General features: G+C 36.3%; 8 protein-coding genes across 8 annotated transcripts; 5 read left to right on the forward strand and 3 right to left on the reverse strand. All coding sequences in view use genetic code 12, as the record gives it.

Moving 5' to 3' along the window:
- Positions 1-95: 95 nt before the first annotated feature.
- Positions 96-1,433, forward strand: KGF56_002018 (uncharacterized protein; the record flags this gene model as incomplete). Its single annotated transcript, XM_049323202.1, has 1 exon — positions 96-1,433. One exon carries the CDS (start codon positions 96-98, stop codon positions 1,431-1,433), a length of 1,338 nt encoding a protein of 445 aa, XP_049180925.1.
- Positions 1,434-1,496: 63 nt separating this feature from the next.
- Positions 1,497-2,580, reverse strand: RIM9 (Rim9p; the record flags this gene model as incomplete). The annotated part of the gene is made up of 3 exons (XM_049323203.1): positions 1,497-2,210; positions 2,310-2,445; positions 2,528-2,580. 3 exons carry the CDS (start codon positions 2,578-2,580, stop codon positions 1,497-1,499), a joined length of 903 nt encoding a protein of 300 aa, XP_049180926.1.
- A 443-nt stretch (positions 2,581-3,023) lies between these two features.
- Positions 3,024-4,097, forward strand: HAL22 (Hal22p; the record flags this gene model as incomplete). Its single annotated transcript, XM_049323204.1, has 1 exon — positions 3,024-4,097. One exon carries the CDS (start codon positions 3,024-3,026, stop codon positions 4,095-4,097), a length of 1,074 nt encoding a protein of 357 aa, XP_049180927.1.
- A 28-nt stretch (positions 4,098-4,125) lies between these two features.
- KGF56_002021 (RNA helicase) lies at positions 4,126-6,609 on the reverse strand (the record flags this gene model as incomplete). The annotated part of the gene is made up of 1 exon (XM_049323205.1): positions 4,126-6,609. One exon carries the CDS (start codon positions 6,607-6,609, stop codon positions 4,126-4,128), a length of 2,484 nt encoding a protein of 827 aa, XP_049180928.1.
- Positions 6,610-6,745: 136 nt separating this feature from the next.
- On the forward strand, positions 6,746-8,266 carry KGF56_002022 (tyrosine--tRNA ligase; the record flags this gene model as incomplete). Its single annotated transcript, XM_049323206.1, has 1 exon — positions 6,746-8,266. One exon carries the CDS (start codon positions 6,746-6,748, stop codon positions 8,264-8,266), a length of 1,521 nt encoding a protein of 506 aa, XP_049180929.1.
- Positions 8,267-9,146: 880 nt separating this feature from the next.
- On the forward strand, positions 9,147-9,662 carry KGF56_002023 (glutathione peroxidase; the record flags this gene model as incomplete). Its single annotated transcript, XM_049323207.1, has 1 exon — positions 9,147-9,662. One exon carries the CDS (start codon positions 9,147-9,149, stop codon positions 9,660-9,662), a length of 516 nt encoding a protein of 171 aa, XP_049180930.1.
- A 349-nt stretch (positions 9,663-10,011) lies between these two features.
- On the reverse strand, positions 10,012-11,259 carry SUN41 (putative glucosidase; the record flags this gene model as incomplete). Its single annotated transcript, XM_049323209.1, has 1 exon — positions 10,012-11,259. One exon carries the CDS (start codon positions 11,257-11,259, stop codon positions 10,012-10,014), a length of 1,248 nt encoding a protein of 415 aa, XP_049180931.1.
- A 6,106-nt stretch (positions 11,260-17,365) lies between these two features.
- On the forward strand, positions 17,366-18,220 carry KGF56_002025 (uncharacterized protein; the record flags this gene model as incomplete). The annotated part of the gene is made up of 1 exon (XM_049323210.1): positions 17,366-18,220. A coding segment is annotated over one exon (855 nt), but the record flags the coding sequence as incomplete, so codon positions are not given.

An 18,220-nucleotide genomic window follows, 5' to 3' on the forward strand; every position in this document is an offset into this window, starting at 1 on the left:
GAAAAAAAAAAAAGAAATCAATGCGAACGGTTTTTGAAAAATTCATTTTTTATGGACCCTTTCATAGTATTGAAAATATTCATTGGTGTAAAACAATGCTTCGGGGCAAGTACCTTGTACGACATTCTATACGAACAAAGTCTACAGGTTTTCTGCCTATAACTTTTACCCCTACAGCTAACCAAGCCCGTCACATTTTTGAAGAAGAAAAACTCACACCTGAGGAAAACTATGCAGCTGTTCCTGATAAACCAGATTTTTCATCAATTTCTAAAGCACATTATAGGATTATAAATCCAGAGGATGTTGCTGACCTTGTCACCAAACTTAATACCAATGACGTCTTGGTTTCATCACTCTCCAGGAGCCGGACTTTATACGGAGACACCTCGTACCGAATCAAGAGCCTAAATACGAAAAGTGAGATCAATGAGCTTGAGCCCAAAGCTGAGCCTACTATTTTCCCATACGCGAGCATTTTGTTTGGCTGGAAAAAGGTATACAATCAGCAGATCAAACCGCTCCAAGATTTGGAGCCAGTTCAAAAGACAGAAAAACCCCGTTTGGACTCAAAATTCCACAAATTATTTACCGATTCTCATCATCACAAGTTTGAAGAGTTTTTTATCGACACAAGAGCTTTTCGTAACTCAGATCTTAATAGCAATGGAGGAACTTCTTTATTGGAACTACGTGAAGCATTCACTGTTGAAGATGCATCGAACGTGGTTCTTGATTGTATAGGAGATTCAAAGTCTTCTTTTTTGGAATTTTTAAACTTTATTATACCAAACATTGGCTATTTCAGGATAGAAGGATTAAAACATTTTCTTTCACGCGTGAGCAAGTTGAGTATTGAACTCAACGCTGGAGCCGCTGAGTTAAAGACATTGGTAGAAGCTATTGATGCACAACATAAAAAGGTGATTTCTATTTTGGATCTGCGCACATTGAACAACATTGCGCTTGCAGTTACAGAATTAGACCCCAAATTGAGTGCACGAATGATGAAATATATGATTGATGATCTGGTATGTCCCAGCGAAATGGCAGTTGAAAAGTTTATAAAGAGTCTCGGGAGTTTAAGTCGGGATCAAACCTTAAGAGAGTTGACTTTCCTTAAACCTGTTTTGTTTCATCGACAACCAGGTTCAAATTTTTTTGCAGCAGTTTTACATACAATCACCAACATAAACGAGGTCAATAAACTTGTTATTTTTTTAAAACGGTATCCAGGCTTACTCGCCCAAGAACAAACTTCTATATACAAAAAGATTGAAGAGTTAGGTGCCTGCACATCCTTGTACATATCTCAGTTTTTAAAAGTCTTGAAAACCAGCGACATAAAATTGAGCAATGATCTTTTCCAGGCAATCGCTTCAAAATATGATAATAGTCCGCGCATTGTAGCTGCATTAAGTCAACTAATATAATTTTATTACATGTATACAGAATATAAGATTGTTGTTGTTGTCGTTGTTGTTGATTTTTCTCACTCATCGTAAGTTTTCCATTTCCATTGAAAAGGGATTGGAATCAACGGAAGACACATAACTACTATCTTCATGAGTATGGGCATTTCTCTGTGCCTCTCGGCTACCCGGGAAGTTTGCTGAAAAAATTCTTTCATGGCTCACGTCTCCTTCTTTTCTAGTATAGAAACCATCTGTATAAACGACAAATCCGTCATCACTGGAATCGTCATTCCAGGAATGGTCTACACCGCGTTTCCTCAATAGCTTCATTTCATCATTGTCGTACTGGTTGTCGTAGCTTTCAAAGAATTTCCTGTTGGATATTGATCTTTTTATGAAGCAAAGCATGGAGGTTGTTAATGCCATTGAAACAATTGGTATCAATTGAATCCACCCAAGGTAGGTAAGATTTGGAGTGAAAAGTAGTATATCAATTAAGAATGCCAAAAGGGTGGTTAGGACGGAGAAAATTGTTAATATCAACATCATGTTCATGTACGGTGTTAAATCTCGTTTCTTCCTTGAAGGGGCATCTTCATTCTCAATGTCTTTGGCGTTATCGTCGTTATCGTCGTTGCTATTGCTATTGCTATCTTTGCTGTTTTCATTGCTGTTTTCATTGCTGTTTTCATTGCTGTTAATGTTGTTATTGACATTACCGTTATTGCCGTTAAAGACTTCATCAGCATTGTCAAATTCATGCGCTTCTTTCCGTAGACGTTGGGCATTCTCATACTTTGTCATCCTTTTGTTAAACCTCCAGCGATCAACGCTTTCTAATACAAACAACCAAAAAATGACAACTAACAATAAGCTTGAAAAACAGAATCCAACAACATGCACAACCAATAATTTTGAGATGGTGTATTGTACATTTGAAGGTAGCACCGCACCACCTTGTCCAAAACTCTCGCTATCAATAAAAGTGTAAAAACTACTATTTGTCGAAGGGTACCCTATCTTGGGGTCACTGCACATATCAGTCCGCTCGTCGCATATTCCAAAAACGCCAAAAGTGTAGTTGCTAAAACTCGACAAATAGATATTGGCACTTGGCGACGTCAAAGGTACCGAAATAACTGGTAGTAGTTGTATTATCCAGCATATAAAGCATAGTGTAAGTAAAGCTAACAAAGCCTTATACATAGCAAGAAAAAATCACTCCACCTGCAACACACAAAAAAAAAAGGAAAATAAAACAATATTCTTTCCACCAAGGTAAATATAAAGCTTTATCCTACTGGAATATGAATGGATAAAGTCGTGAATGTCCTCCTAGAAAGCATGGCCTTACTCTTCCCCTTCTTCATTTTCTTATTTTCCCGAAAAGATAAAAAAAAAATAATGCGGCTTATCGTTACATAATCCACTACATTCTGCTTATATAATACTATTTAACCGCTTAGTAGCAATAATTTTTCACTTTTTCCAATAAGTAGAGGAGTAAAAAAGGTGATGAAGAAAGGACAACTTGTTGTATCCCTTCTTGTCCTTTTCTGTTCAGTAAGTATATATAGACTAGTTAGAAAAGTCTCATTTCCAGTTCAAATGTCGGGAATTCATAAATATTCAAGGGAGCTTGAAGTTGCTACATTAGCAGTGAAAAGAGCTTCAGTCTTGACAAAGCAATTGAGTGATTCTATCTCCCAGGCGAGATTAGGAACTTTGACTAAAGAAGACAGCTCTCCAGTGACTATCGGGGATTTTGCAAGTCAGGCCATAATAAACCATGCTTTATATGTAAACTTCCCCCATGATGAAATTGTTGGCGAGGAGGATTCTCGCGATTTGAAAGAAAATGGAAAGTTGGCCAAGCAAGTATTCGAGTTGATCGAAAAGGCTCAATTGGAAACGAGTGATTATGATAACGCAATTGGACACTTGAAGGATTTAGAATCTGTTTTGGAAAGCATTGATTTGGGAAACTCCAAGGGAGGTTCAAAGGGACGGTTCTGGGCATTGGACCCTATCGACGGAACAAAGGGTTTCTTAAGAGGTGACCAGTTTGCCGTATGTCTAGCTTTGGTTGAGGATGGAAAAGTTGTTCTTGGAGTCATTGGATGTCCAAATTTACCAAAGCATATCGAGTCAAACACCAAGCATTTTGGACCTGTGGGCGGATTATATTCCTCCATTAAAAATATCGGCTCCTTTTATTCACCCTTGTTTACACCGGGATTTGAGAGCTTAGAGAAGCAGGAAAAGATCGAAATGACTCAACGTGACAGTCCAGATGAGTTGAAAGTTGTAGAAGGCGTTGAAAAGGGACACTCATCCCACTCCACACAAGCAAATATCAAGGCAAAAATTGGTTTCAATCCACAAACAGTTGTTGAACAAACCATAAATTTAGACTCACAGGTAAAGTATTGCGTCCTCGCAAGCGGGCAAGCCGATATATATTTGAGGTTACCTATAAACAACACCTATAGAGAAAAAATATGGGACCATGCTGCAGGAAACATTTTAGTTTCTGAGGCAGGAGGGAAAGTCGGAGATGTATATGGAGAACCATTGGACTTTGGAAAGGGGAGACAATTACCCTCGATAGGAGTGATAGCAGGTAATAACAAAGTGTTTGATAAAGTTGTTAGTGCAATTAAGAGCGTATGTGAGTATTGAAAAAAATAAAACAATTGAACATCTATATTTATTCTTCATTAATACTAATTTTGTTACCACTGATAACATGTGGAGCAACTTCTTGTATCCATGATAACTCGATGGCCGAACAGTTACGTGCGTAACTTTTGGTAGTAAACACATACTCAATGTACATGATAGCATCTAAGTTTGGCTTGCCAAATAAGAGGGATGAAGGGTGAATGCTGATTAGTTGTCCAGTATTGAGAGTCCTAAAGGATCTATCAGGCATACCCACTGCAGTATTTGTAATGAAACCTTTAAGGAACGACTTCAATATTGCTGTTACATCCAATAGTTTCTCTTCTCTATCACCACCACCACCATCATCATCATCATCATCATCATCATCTAGTTGCGCTCTTAATGATGTTAATCTCTTGTCTTTATCTTCATTCGATAATAATTCATCCTGCTTGATCATGGCAAGCATATACTCTTCAAGTTGGCTTTTGATCTTTTCTACGTTTCTAAACCCTTTGTAATTGAGCATCAACTCTTGACACCATTCCTTTCCTAGAGATTTATAATTTTTAAAGAGTTCATATAGTGCAATCAAGTCTCCATAAGTATTTCCCTTGGGGCAGTATGATCTTCTTTTGAAATTCATCTCATCCCTAGCCTCACCAGTAACGTTGAGAATTAAATTGTCCACAGAAAGACAAGAAACAATGTCTATTACGGCTGATATACAGCCCATCTCAAAAGCAGTTATCATTACTACCGACAATTGTGGGGGCAACGGCAAAACACTCATTTTCAACCCCAAAGTGGTAATCTTTCCAACATCACTCAATGCACCTAGAGTGTATAAAGTATTCAAAGCACTCAAGATAGATTCTTGTCCTGGGTTTTCCAACCAAGTCCAATTCAACAAGTCATCTATACCCATTTTTTTCAATGTTAGTACTGGTAAAATTATATCGTTTCTCTGTATTTCTGACTCCTGCTGTTTGGGAAGTTTTTGATATTCTGACTCTTTATACAACCGAAACACTTTCCCCGCGCTTTCTCTTCCTGCTCTACCTGCCCTCTGTTTTGCTGAAGCTTGTGAGATTGGAGTCGTTAGCAACGTAGACAATCCCAAAGCGTGCTTCCATAGTTTAACCTTGCGCAATCCCGAATCGATTACATATTTTACACCAGGAACAGTGATGGAAGTTTCTGCAATATTCGTAGCGAGAATCACTTTTCTTCGTCCCTTTGGAAGATTTGCAAAAACTCTCAGTTGATGGCTAGGTGATAATGCCGCATACAAGGGCAAAGCAACAATCAAGGGCGCTTCTCGTGGGAGCTGAGGCGCAATCTGGTCTAATGTCTTTACACAATTGTCAATTTCCTCTTGCCCCGCTAAGAAACATAGGATATCACCTTCTGGTTCAGTCAAATTCACTTTAATGATCGATCGTATCATACAATCCACGACGTCTTCAACGCCTTCGCTATTTATATACATCTGTGTTACAGGGAACATTTTCCCTTCCACGTATAGGATTGGTGCATCGGAAAAGAAATTGCTGAAAAGCTCTGCATCTAAAGTGGCAGACATTATGACAATTTTCAAGTCTTTGCGCCTCCCTGACAATACTAATGACTTTAGAAATCCCATAATTAAATCAGTTAAAATAGTTCTTTCATGAGCTTCATCTATAATTATAGTAGTATATCTATTCAAGTCACGGTCTAGCATTATCTCTCGTAATAGCATACCGTCAGTAAGGTATTTCAACTTAGTTTTGTCATTACTCACGTTGGTGAATCTGACCTGGTACCCCACCTCCGAACCCAACTTGCATCCATATTCATCGCTTACTCTTGCAGCCAACGAAGCTGCAGCAACTCTTCTTGGTTGCGTGACAGCGATAGTTTTAGAATTCTTAGGTATGAGGAACTGGGGCACTTGGGTTGATTTTCCTGAACCCGTCTCACCAACAATTATCGTTACTTGATTTTGCAGAATGAATTTCATAATTTCGTCTTTATGTTGGAAAATGGGAAGTTTCTGTCGTATGGTGAGTAGAGATGCGGCTCTTTCCAGTAATTGCAAGTTGCTTTGTTGGAAATCGAACTTGTTATTTGCATCAGAGTCAGATTCTTCTGATTCCTCGGTATATTTGACAATCTTAAACGGCTTCTTCTTCTGATGATGATGCCGGTTTTTTGCAAATGAACTCAGATTCAGATATACTTTTTGAAATTTGGCAACTATAACATTTTTGTCAGTAGTTGTGTCGCAACTATCTGGCTCCGCTACCGCTTTCGTCTCACCATCACCATCACCAGCACCATCACCAGCACCAGCAACATCATCAACATCAACATCAACATCATCGCTAAATTTAATTTGCTTGTTTCTCCTAGATTTCACCAACTCTACCTCTTTTTCCTTATCTAAAACATTTCCGTTTGTTTCTTCGCCACCCGTCTTATTTCTTTTTCTTTTCCTCTTCCTCGATACACCTTCATTGGAACGGCTATCTTCCAATTTCATGATGATGTTATAGAGATGCCATTAAATAAGATGCAAAAAAAAAAAAATACATATATATAAGTAAGAGAAGAAAAAAGATATTACATGAATAGAGTGAAAAATTTCAAATAGTAATAATCCCATTATTCATATTGCAATGGCCCGCTATTTGGGAAGAGTTCAATGGCTTTGCTTTGCAAGGCTCAACTCCACTAGTATGAAACCAATGGCGAGGGATCCCGTGACAATAATTCCAACAGTATACGAGCTAACGCAAGATAAAGATGTTACACCTGAAACAAATCCCGAGACTTCATTAGTTAGTTACTTACAATCTAGACATCTCATTGAGTCGTTAACGGATGATAAATTGTTTGACATCACAAAGCGTAAGAATAATCACAAGTTTAGGTTGTACTGCGGTGCTGACCCAACTGCACAGAGCTTACACTTGGGTAATCTTCTTCCACTCATGGTACTACTACACTTTAAGATGTGCGGAAATGATGTTTTTGGACTAGTGGGTGGTGCAACTGGGCAAGTAGGAGATCCAAGTGGAAGAAGTTCTGAGAGGACCAACTTGAATATAAGCGATGTTGTGAGCAACGTTTCGCGTATTGAAAGCCAAATAACAACCTTTTTGTCGAATGGGATAGAATATGCCAAGTCGAGGCAATTCCCAATGAATGAGAATAATATTGGTACAACCTTTAGTGTCAATAATGAGGCCTGGTGGAAGGATATAAAAATGTTGAATTTTTTGGCAACTTATGGTAAACATATCCGTGTAAATGCTATGTTGGCAAGAGATTCAATACTGTCACGATTAGAGAGTGGTGGTGGTATTGGGTTTAATGAGTTTACGTATCAAATACTACAAGCGTATGACTTTTACCATTTGCATAAAACCGAGAATGTTGATATTCAAGTAGGTGGTAACGACCAATGGGGTAATATCACCGCTGGAATTGATATTATTTCGAGGTTGAAAAAACAAGAGGATGACAACAATAGTAGGGAGGCTTATGGGATCACGGTTCCTCTTTTAACAACACCTTCTGGTGACAAGTTTGGTAAATCTGCAGGCAATGCCATTTTCATTGATGCACAGTTGACCAGTGCATATCAGATGTATCAGTATTTTATCAATGTATCGGATGACATGGTTGAGAAACTATTAAAGGTTTTCACCTTATTACCCTTAAATGTTATAGAAGGAGAATTGATGCCTCGACATCTTGCTGATTCCGGCTTACGCATTGCGCAGAGAGTTTTGGCGAGAGAGGTTGTTGATTTGATACATGGAGTTGGCGTGGGAGATGAAATGGCATATATAACTGGATTTTTATTCCCAACACCGGACCAACCATTTAGTGACGATATCGATGCAGACAAAATGATTGAGAACTTTAAGAGATCGGGTATTTTATACAAGTTTCCCTTGGCAAGATGCAACGATATAAAGATGAGCACATTAATTGCTGAAATTACAGGCAAGTCAAGGAGGGAAGTAAAGACGTTGATTAGATCTGGTGGTGTATACTTGGGATTGGATAGAAATCAATTTGAAGATCCAGACGATGTAGTATTGTTTGATAAGACCCACCATTTGATTGATGAAAAATTGATGTTGATGAGAATTGGGAAGCAACAATATTATGTAGTAGAATTTGTATAAATAAAAGCCGACACTATCGAGCGAAGCGAGATAGTGGAGCAACACTAGCTGCTATCGACACTAGCTGTCACCCACACTATCGAGCGAAGCGAGACCCATCGAAATAAGATTTTTCAAAACAAGACGTTGTATAAGTCAAATCCGTGTGTAAGGATGCAATCATACCAGCATTCAGGGGTCACTATAGAGCCAAGCGAGATCTGTTTTTATACCTCTAGTATAGTAGAATAAAGAGCCAAAGAGAAACAAATGGAGGGGGGAAAGAAAAGGTAAAGGTAAAGAAAAGGTAAAGGTAGAAAAAAGGACACTTTGCTAGAGGTTTCCAATTCAGAGTATCTCGCTCCGCTCGATAGTACTTTGAATTGCTAGAATGAAGAATGCGCCGAATTTGAATTGTAGTTGAGTAGAAGTGTATTAGTATTAGGTAGTGAGGTGTAGACGTTAGAATGTAGAGGTGTAGTATTAGGTGTAGTGTAGAGGTGTAGTGTAGAGGTGTAGTGCTTAGATGTAGTGTATAGGTGTAGTGTATAGGTGTAGTCAGTGTGTTCCACTATTTCGGCTCCCTCGATAGATTGAGTTGCCCCTGTAACTTTTCCCCATTAAAATAGTTCTGATTTCATATGCGTATATTAATGTCAAGTGTGCGGCTATATTCACTTGTCCTTTTCTTTTTTTTTTATTTTTGCTCCTTAACTAATCAAAGTTTTTCATTGCAAAAAATGACTATACATTAATAGTTGGATCAATTTTATATAAATACCAGCAATTCAATCAGTTCTCTCTTGAAGAAATTCTTTAAAAGAAACTGTTACTTGTAATTTTTTTTTTCCCCCCCCCTTCAATTCAATTATATTTCCTAATTAAGTAATCGGATTAAGTAATGTCTTCTTTCTATGACTTAACACCAAAGGATTCAAAGGGAGAAGATTTCCCATTCTCTCAATTGAAAGGTAAAGTTGTTTTGATTGTCAATGTTGCTTCTAAATGTGGTTTTACACCTCAATATGAGGGTTTGGAAGAGTTGAATAAAAAATTTGCAGATCAACCAGTCCAAATTATAGGTTTCCCATGTAATCAATTTGGTAATCAGGAACCAGGATCTAACGAACAAATTGGTGAATTTTGTAAATTAAATTATGGTGTAACTTTCCCTGTTTTGGGTAAAATTAATGTAAACGGAGACAATGCAGATCCTGTTTATCAATGGTTGAAGAGTCAAAAATCTGGATTTTTAGGTTTAACTAGGATTAAATGGAACTTTGAAAAGTTTTTAATCGATCAAGATGGCCATGTTGTTGAAAGATTCAACTCCTTTGCTAAACCAAGTAGTATCGCATCAAAAATTGAAGCATTATTGAAGAAAGGAGAAGGAGCAAGTAATGAGGAATCTAAATAATGGTAACCGCCACTAGTAATGCATAACTCTTGTAAGTATGTTTTCGAGTATACTACACTTTTAATAAATACTGTTAAATTCAAAAGTTTTATCCTAGTAGAGAGGAGGTGCCGAAAATATCACACTAAAGAGAATGTGTCGAAAATGGATTAACAAGCTACTGAGTGTTGCTCCACTATCTCGCTCCGCTCAATAGTGTCGTTAAAGGAGGTGTCGAAAATGGATTAACAAGCTACTGAGTGTTGCTCCACTATCTCACTCCGCTCAATAGTGTCGTTAAAGGAGGTGTCGAAAATGGGTCAATGTTTAACAAAAAATCTTCATTTTAGTATCTTTGAAAAGAGTCTACCTAATTATATAACACGTACACACCTTTTCCTTTAGTTACACCCACAGTACATCCATCAACACCATAACCGTTGTAACGTCCATTTTCGTAAACACAAGATCCACTGACTGATGAAGGAACATCAGTAGCAGCAACAATCTTGACATTAAAGTTTAATGGATCACGGTTGTTAGGGTTGGGGATCAAGGACAAGTAAGCAATGTTATTGGCATAACCTGCTCCAAAGTTCAAAGGAGCCCAGTTTCCAACACCTGAGCCTGGTGTTCCCCACAAACATCCATCTTCATACGAAACACCGGCATTGTTGACGTAGTATTGAGCAGAGGTAGCACCGCCTCTCCAAGTATAGTAAGTACCTTGGTCAACAACGGTGAGAACTGATGATTTGCCTGGCTCAACAACTGTTGGAATAACCATATTTTCAGTGCCTGGGTAATCAGTTCTACAAATAGCAACGCTTTGACTTAATTCACTGACGACATCTGCCATGTCGACACCCCACTCACAAAGGTACTTTGATCTTGAGTTGGTCTTGTACAATTTACCATTCTTACATAATAAACCACCAACTGAAACACCATTTGCAGGTTGATCATCTGGCCATTGTGTCTTTGACATACCGGTTTGACAAGCGTAAGAACAGTACGAGCCTTCTCTACAGGTACCTCCAGTAGAAGTATCAGTATTGTAAATACCTGACCATCCACCGAATCCTAATTGGTCCAAGGCAATAACACCTTGTCCAACAGGGAAGGTGTCACATGAATAAACACCATCTGGGAACTCCTTTGTTGGTTTTTGGAAATTTTTCAAGTCTCCATAAATACCATTAGACCCACCACTTGAGGGTGGTTCTGAAGGAGAAGCAGAAGGAGAAGCAGAAGGAGAATCGGAACTTTGTGGTAAAGGTATAGCTGAAGGTTCATTAGAAGTTAATGAATCATTTTGAACGATAGTAGTGGTTGAAGAAACGTAAATTGAGGTATCTGGATTTTGAGCATTGGAAGTGGATAGAGGCGAGGCAACTGGCTCGAGGGTAGTAACTGGATTTCCCTTTGCATCAACAGTAACAGTAACATAAGCATAGTCGTAGACAACGGCTCTTTTGTGTTTATGATGACCATGGAAAACTGGCTCGTCACAATCCAGTTCTCTCTTGGCCAAGTTCTTCTTCATTTTGTTGTTACTTGCTGGAATAGCAATTGCCAATGCGGCAAAAGCCAATATAGTAGCTTGAGTAAACTTCATTTGTCTTTTTCGCTTGAACTGCGATAGTAATAGTAATGAAAGTAGTAATAATAATAGAAATACTAGTAGTAGTAATAGTTTGGATAGCTGATAGCAGTTATTAACTTATCTGTAAGTATTTGATATAAAGGAATGACTTGAGGTGAGTTAGTAAGCTGTTCTTTTGACGTTGATCTTTGGAAGGAAGAAAAAAGTGAAAAAAAGATGAACAGAAGGGTTGAAATAAAAACCAAAAAAACCAAAAAAAAAACACAGCCATTTTGTGGTGCAATTCATGTGGTGATTAATTAGCTAATAAAAGGAGGATTGTGTTGATATCGTTTCATCCAAAAGTTTTAAGCTTTGTTTTCTTGGATTGGGTGATCTATAAACTTTAGTTGTATTGTATTGGTAATAAAAAATAGCCTTGTTAATTTTTTAATCGCGTTTTGTGTAATACTTTGCAACCTTATTTATTATTATTTTTTTTTAGCACCATTCTTGACGATGCTGGTTACCTTCTCAAAACTTTCTTAACTAAAAAAAATAAAAAAAATGGCGCTGGTGCTCACTTACGTGTACCTGTAGGCTTACGTGTTTATGCGTGGGCTGGGGTTGTTGTTATAGGCAAGATAAAAAAAAAAAAAGCTAACAATAGTGTAGTCACCGTCAATATAAAGAAAGAGAGCTTGCTCAAGGAAAAAGAAGGCTTGTTTTAAGAGAAGGATGGCTTGTTTCAAGAGAAGGATGACTTGTTAAAAAGAAGGACGAGCTTGCTATTGGATAATGAATTTTGTTCAAGCTTCCCTATTTGGCGTGCTTCCAGAGATCTTTAGTGGCTAAGCGGTGTTTAGATATTGACGGTAGTGGATTCTAACGCTTCATTTATTTTCTTTCTTTCTTTTTCATATCGCTAATGATACGATTTTCTTACATGGTTGTGAAGGGGGAGGGGGGGGGGATAAAGGGAACTATCAGTGTATCTAGGTATAGATTACAAAAGAAATGACTAGTGTTGAGTAAAGTGTTGAGAAAAAGATTGCTTGATGATGCATTAAAAGACATCAAAGTAGTACGGTTTTATAGATATCGTAATATATAATAATCATTACGTTTTTGTCCAGTATTTGCGGGCATTAGAATAAAAAACTACTATCGTGACTGTGCTTGCTTATCATACTAAATTAGCCCACTTGGACAATTTTCGATGAGCAAACTTTTTGAGTTATTTTGAGTTCAGCTTATTCCCATAAAAAATGATTCGCTATTGTATAAATTGTTTTCTATGTTGTATTCCTTTCTATGTTGTATTGTCGTCTCAGAATTACTAGCTAATTGGCTCACTCATATTTAGTCTAGCATTATTTATTTAAAAAAATAAAAAAATTATACAAGATATTTTTCTGTTTTGGTTTTTCTTTGCAGAAAGTAAAAACAAGAGCTAAATTTTTAGGTAGTGTGTTTGAGACAATATCTGAACAGACCTATTACTTTGAAATATATCTTTTCCATAATCTAGTGTATAGGATAGATACGGTTAAGTATTCATAGAAGGCGCACGCCAATCTCATGTTTCAAATATGCATCCAAATCTAATAGCGGTGTGTGTATCATATTTTGCATGATCTAGGATTTAAATCAATCAACATGGGGTTTGGTGCGCCCACTAGTACACTAAACAAATTTCACCTCCATTTTCCACATATACCCTTGGACAAGGAAAAATAAAGAGTTTATTTTTAAGACTAGGTGAGTTCATCTGAATAAAAAAAAGGAGGATAATTAAAAGGAGGATAATTAAAAGGAGGATAATAAAAAGGAGGATAATAAAAAGGAGGATAATAAAAAGGAGGAAAATAAAAAGGAGATGTTCTTTTAGAGAGAATTAGTAAGAAAAGATTAAAAGTTTTCCTTCTAGTAGCCAAATTATGCTATTACAGGACTATCCTCCGTCTTCTGTAAGATTGTTTGTCCTGACTAAGTCCTAAATCCGATATGGACCAGGTGTACTTTAATGTATGTAACATACTTTCTACCAGATAAGATGTATTCCAGGTTAGACGACAAAGAATGGCTAGTAAAAAAAAAAATACATTGGTTAGTCATCAAAGGGATTTTGCAAACCGTTAAAGTTGTATCGCAACAAACATAGAGCAGATGATTGACATGGGGAGGGGAAGTAGGGTTGGGTGAAACAAAAAAGATGTAAAAAGACCTGACTTTTTTTTTACTCATGAAGTAAATCATGGTGTAAAGTAGCATTGTTTAGCAAAAATGGAAAAGTTTGTCTAGAAACAAATTCAAATTGGAATCAATTGGTAAAAGCTAGACATATTGAAAAGTTCTCTCACTAGTGAAAGACTCTTTTTTTACGCCACATCTGCTTTTGATATGTTTCCCAATGATAGTTTATATTCTTGCGGTTTGCGTACACAACCTCTGTGATTATTCTTCAAACATATGTGAGAGTGTGGTAGAAGACAAGAGAAAACAAAGCTTTCTTCACTTTTTTTTTCTGACTTGTTGAATATGTATTTGAATGCTAACTCTCAAATAAAGCAAGTTAAACACTATTCAACCATTTTGTAGGCTTTATAAAGGGAAAAAAGAGAATTTTGTAAGAATATTTTTATCATGTATCTCAAAACAAATTGTATTAGCTCAAGCATATTACTAAAATGACATTTTGAGGCAGCAAAGAACATGTTTTTAAAATAGGACAAATAAATCCTATTTTCTTAACTTTTTTTTTTTCAGTTTTTCGTATTTTTATTTTTCGCTATTTCATTAATGTGCAACTATTGTTTACCAAAAATACAAATGTATATACAAAATATAAGTATTGATTGGTCTTTCTTCTTAAAATAGAATGAAACAATCAATGGATGGGATAGGTCCATAAATATTATCAAATAAAGACATATTGTATCCAAGATTATGAGTCCAGCATCTCTACATTTATTTAACAATAATCAAATTTATTTTCAACCTGAAACAATAAAATGACCTTATCGTATCCAAGGCTTTTCCTCCCGCATCTCTCCCCTAATGGTTTTTTTTTTTTTTTTTTTCCTTGTCCAGGATTGGTCGCTTTTCATAACTATTGTTCTTTTACTCAAAAAGAAAGGTAGGTTTGGTTTACCCATCATGTGTCCCCAATTTCCTTTTATTATTTTACTACACAAAAGAATAGGACAAGTGAAAACAAATCAACAGTCATGGATTTTATTATCTGACATTCTCTTTCCATATTCTTTTGCATGCTTGTGTATATACATAAGGCGGGTCGGCATGCAAGAATTTGCCTCTATATCTACATATGTTGAAACGAAGTAGTTACAGTTTGGGAACGTTTGTGTTGGATTGCATCGCAAAATATATTTGGCACCCCCTCCCCCTCTTTTCTTATCAAGAACAGAAGAACATATGAACAATCTTTTCATATTATGAATGCGATACCGCTCTGACAGTAATCAAGCCCTGCGTTTTTTTGTTTTTTTTCTCATTGATCGATTACCTGCCATATTCTAACAATACCATAGGCTATCGGGTTGATAGTTAACTCTTGAAAGAAATCTAAAGATGTGTATATACTTTAAGGGAAATCATTCTTAATTGCAGCAATGGGCTTTCCTTATCAGTAAAAGCAACAGGATCTAGTCAGTAATCAAAATTTGAGTTCATTTGCAATCTTCATTCATTCTTCTCAGGAATGAAGAGAGCAAAGGGGGCTTGAATAATATGCCGAAGTAGCCGTCAACCTTTTTTTCTTTACTCTGTAAGAGATTTATGAAAGAGAAAACAGGGAAAAAAGACATAAATATACAATATCCAGAGAGCAACGCTTATTAGTCATGCATCAAAGAATAAGGTGGGAAAAGGAAAGAGTGAATTAGAGTGATGGAGAGATGGAGAGATGGGGATATTTAGTTAAAATATTGCTAATAAACATGTGTGTGCGTATTTAGTTTGATAATGGTTCGTGGCCTTGATCTAGCATTGTTTTCTATGGCATTTGAACCATTCATTACACTAATTTTTGTAATTGGCACTAATGTAATTTTTGTAATTGGCACTAATGTAGTCTTTAATTTTAATTGACACATATGTGATATTAGTTGGCTAATCACTGATCCTTTTTTTTTTTACCAGGTATCAAAACACAAAGTTATTTTGTTGGAGAAAAGAGTAAAAAAGAAAAAATCATTTTCTGTGAGATGTTACTTGACTTGGTGCCAACTATATCACAACTACTACCACTAATTATCCAGTTCTCAGATTCTTGAACATATCATAACCATCGTTACAAAACTATCTTCATGAAGCACATCCACACTAGAATAGCAAAAAAAATAATAAAAGGATAGGTTACAAGATTGTCTATATTTTGGAGTACCTTTTTCAATTACAAAGTTAAGTATTCTATTTTTACAGGCAAGGTCCCAACTTCTTCCCCCGCCCCCTCTCCTCCCCTCCCCTCCCATAGAAAGAAAACAAAACAATACAAACAAAAAGAATAAAACTATCATTTGCGTTTGACTTCAAATTGATATTACAGATACGCTACTTTGCTTTTGTGCATTTTCATATTTTTTTTTTTGGCTCTATTAGAAAACAAAGAACGAGTTGGTAAATATATTCTCTCAGCAGTGGAAGAAGAAGAAAAAGAAGAAGAAGAAAAGAAGAGCGTAGAAAGACATTCTCCAGATTTTACATAAAAGTTATAAAAAGCCGGATTTTAGAGGCACTCTAAAAATTGATATTCACGAGAGGTATCTAATGCATGGTCTCGCCCCAACAAGCTCTTTTTTTTTTGTTTTTCATACAAAAATCAATTGCTGCAAAAAAAGAATTAAAATTTGGCTACTTAGCTAAAGAAGAAAATATAAGGTAAAAAAACGAAAAAAGAATTTAAAGAAAGGAAATATATATCTTCAATAAAAAGACGTTGGGACCTATTGATTTGTTAAGAGAAAAAAAAGACCGAGTTTAAACAGAGGAGGGATAGAATAATTTAACTTGTTGGGTTGATGTTGTTCCATCAGAATTTGGTTTTATCATTGTTTGCCACATATGCTCTTATATGCTCTACTTTTAAAAAGAGAAATTTTTTTTGATTTATAGACGAGAAAAATTAAGCGTTGATAGTCACAAAAATCTTTTGGTTCTACTTCACAATTAATTGAATATGACAAGTGAAACCTTCCTATTGTTCATTCCACTATTTCTTCTTCCTTTTCATCAAGATAGTACATCTTTTCTGCCCTTTTCATTCTCTTTTTCATTATTATCTGCATAGAACAAAAAGCTATGTTTAATTTGCAAGAAAGTAGAGTTATTTTTTTAGGGGGGCTTTTTCTTTAATTAGTATTCTATTTGTGTGTTTTAACACTATTCTTTTTTTTTTTTTTTTTTTTTAAACTCACATTACGTTTCTCTGTTACTCAATCAGTGGAAAATGCTCACCACGAAAAACTAATCTTCAATTCTAATTAGTCTGTACATGTAAAATAATTATGTAGCGTAATCGAGTAGGGTTATAATTAGCCTCTTTTACATATACAGAAACATACAATCTTAGGCTTTGCAGAGAAAAGGCACTTGGATGAAAAGAGAAATTGTTGATATATAAAAATTTGAATAGATCTTCATCAATTTTTTATTTTTCTCCTAGTTTTTTTGGTTCACCGGGGGCTTCTTTTTCACCCATTCATTTAAACAGAGCATTACTTGGCCCTAAAGAGAGATTTGAAATAGAAAAAAGAGAGGGAAGAAAAGCACATCGGATAAATAACTGCAAAAGAGAAGGAGAGAAAAAAACAAAACATATTTATGGAAACAAATCACCAAGAGAGACCTCATTAAATGGCCTTACTCAATTAATCGCCTCCTATAGCTTTCAATTCCTTTCCAATCCCAATTTCAAACCGCTTCTTACACTTTTCTCGACTTTGTGAAAGTTCAGTGATTACCACTGACTCAACTTCGAAGTCAACTAAAGCGGAAACAAGCGTATATGGTACCCATTTTTTTTTTTTTTTAAAGAAAAGAATTTTTTTTGCAACTTTAACCTCATTTTTGCAATTGATCTAGATGTAAATTTTACCTTCAACTACTATACAAATTAATGTTGTGCTCTTCTTCAAATATTATAATGGGAAATCGAGATCAGGCAAAGGAAGGTACATATACTCAACAATTGGCTCCTTCATGCTCCAATGAACAAACGAACCTGATACAGGATGAAAAACAATTGCAATACCTTGACCTGAGACATCTGCAAAGCCAACAGGCGGAGTTCCTTTCAAATAGTAAAAGTCCTTCTACACAATCACATATTCAGTCGATACTACTGGTGGCTTCTTCTCAACAGCAGCTGCAACAACAAAAACTACAAGTGGAGCAAAATAGAGTCCTTCCCCAACAACAGAATCACGCACAGAGCTTGCTTCAAGTGTCAACACAAGCAGAGATAATACCTCAAGTCTACAGTAACGAGTATGTTACGTCCAACTCTTTTATTGGGGCATCTGATTTGAGTATGACATCGAACCAAATGAATCAGCTGCGAAATAATTTAGGACAAAATTTACCCATCCCCTTAGGCGTGCAATACCAACTGATGTGGACTCTTCCCTTAGATGAATCAAAATGTTTCCTGGAGCCAAGAACTGCCCAAAGCTATAACGGCACTGAACGTCAAAGTTTTTCACCAATACAACAGCCCCTAGTTGAAGATCATGCACAGCAGCAATTTCAACAACCACAGCAGCTACAACAACAACAACAACAACCACAGCAGCTACAACAACAACCACAGCAGCTACAACAACAACAACAACAACCACAGCAGCTACAACAACAACCACAGCAGCTACAACAACAACAACAACAACCACAGCAGCTACAACAACAACCACAGCAGCTACAACAACAACAACAACAACAACAACAACAACAACAACAACAACAACAACAACAA

Source organism: Candida oxycetoniae (assembly GCF_023343755.2).
Source record: "Candida oxycetoniae strain CBS 10844 chromosome Unknown scaffold77, whole genome shotgun sequence".
Lineage (NCBI taxonomy): Eukaryota > Fungi > Ascomycota > Pichiomycetes > Serinales > Debaryomycetaceae > Lodderomyces > Lodderomyces oxycetoniae.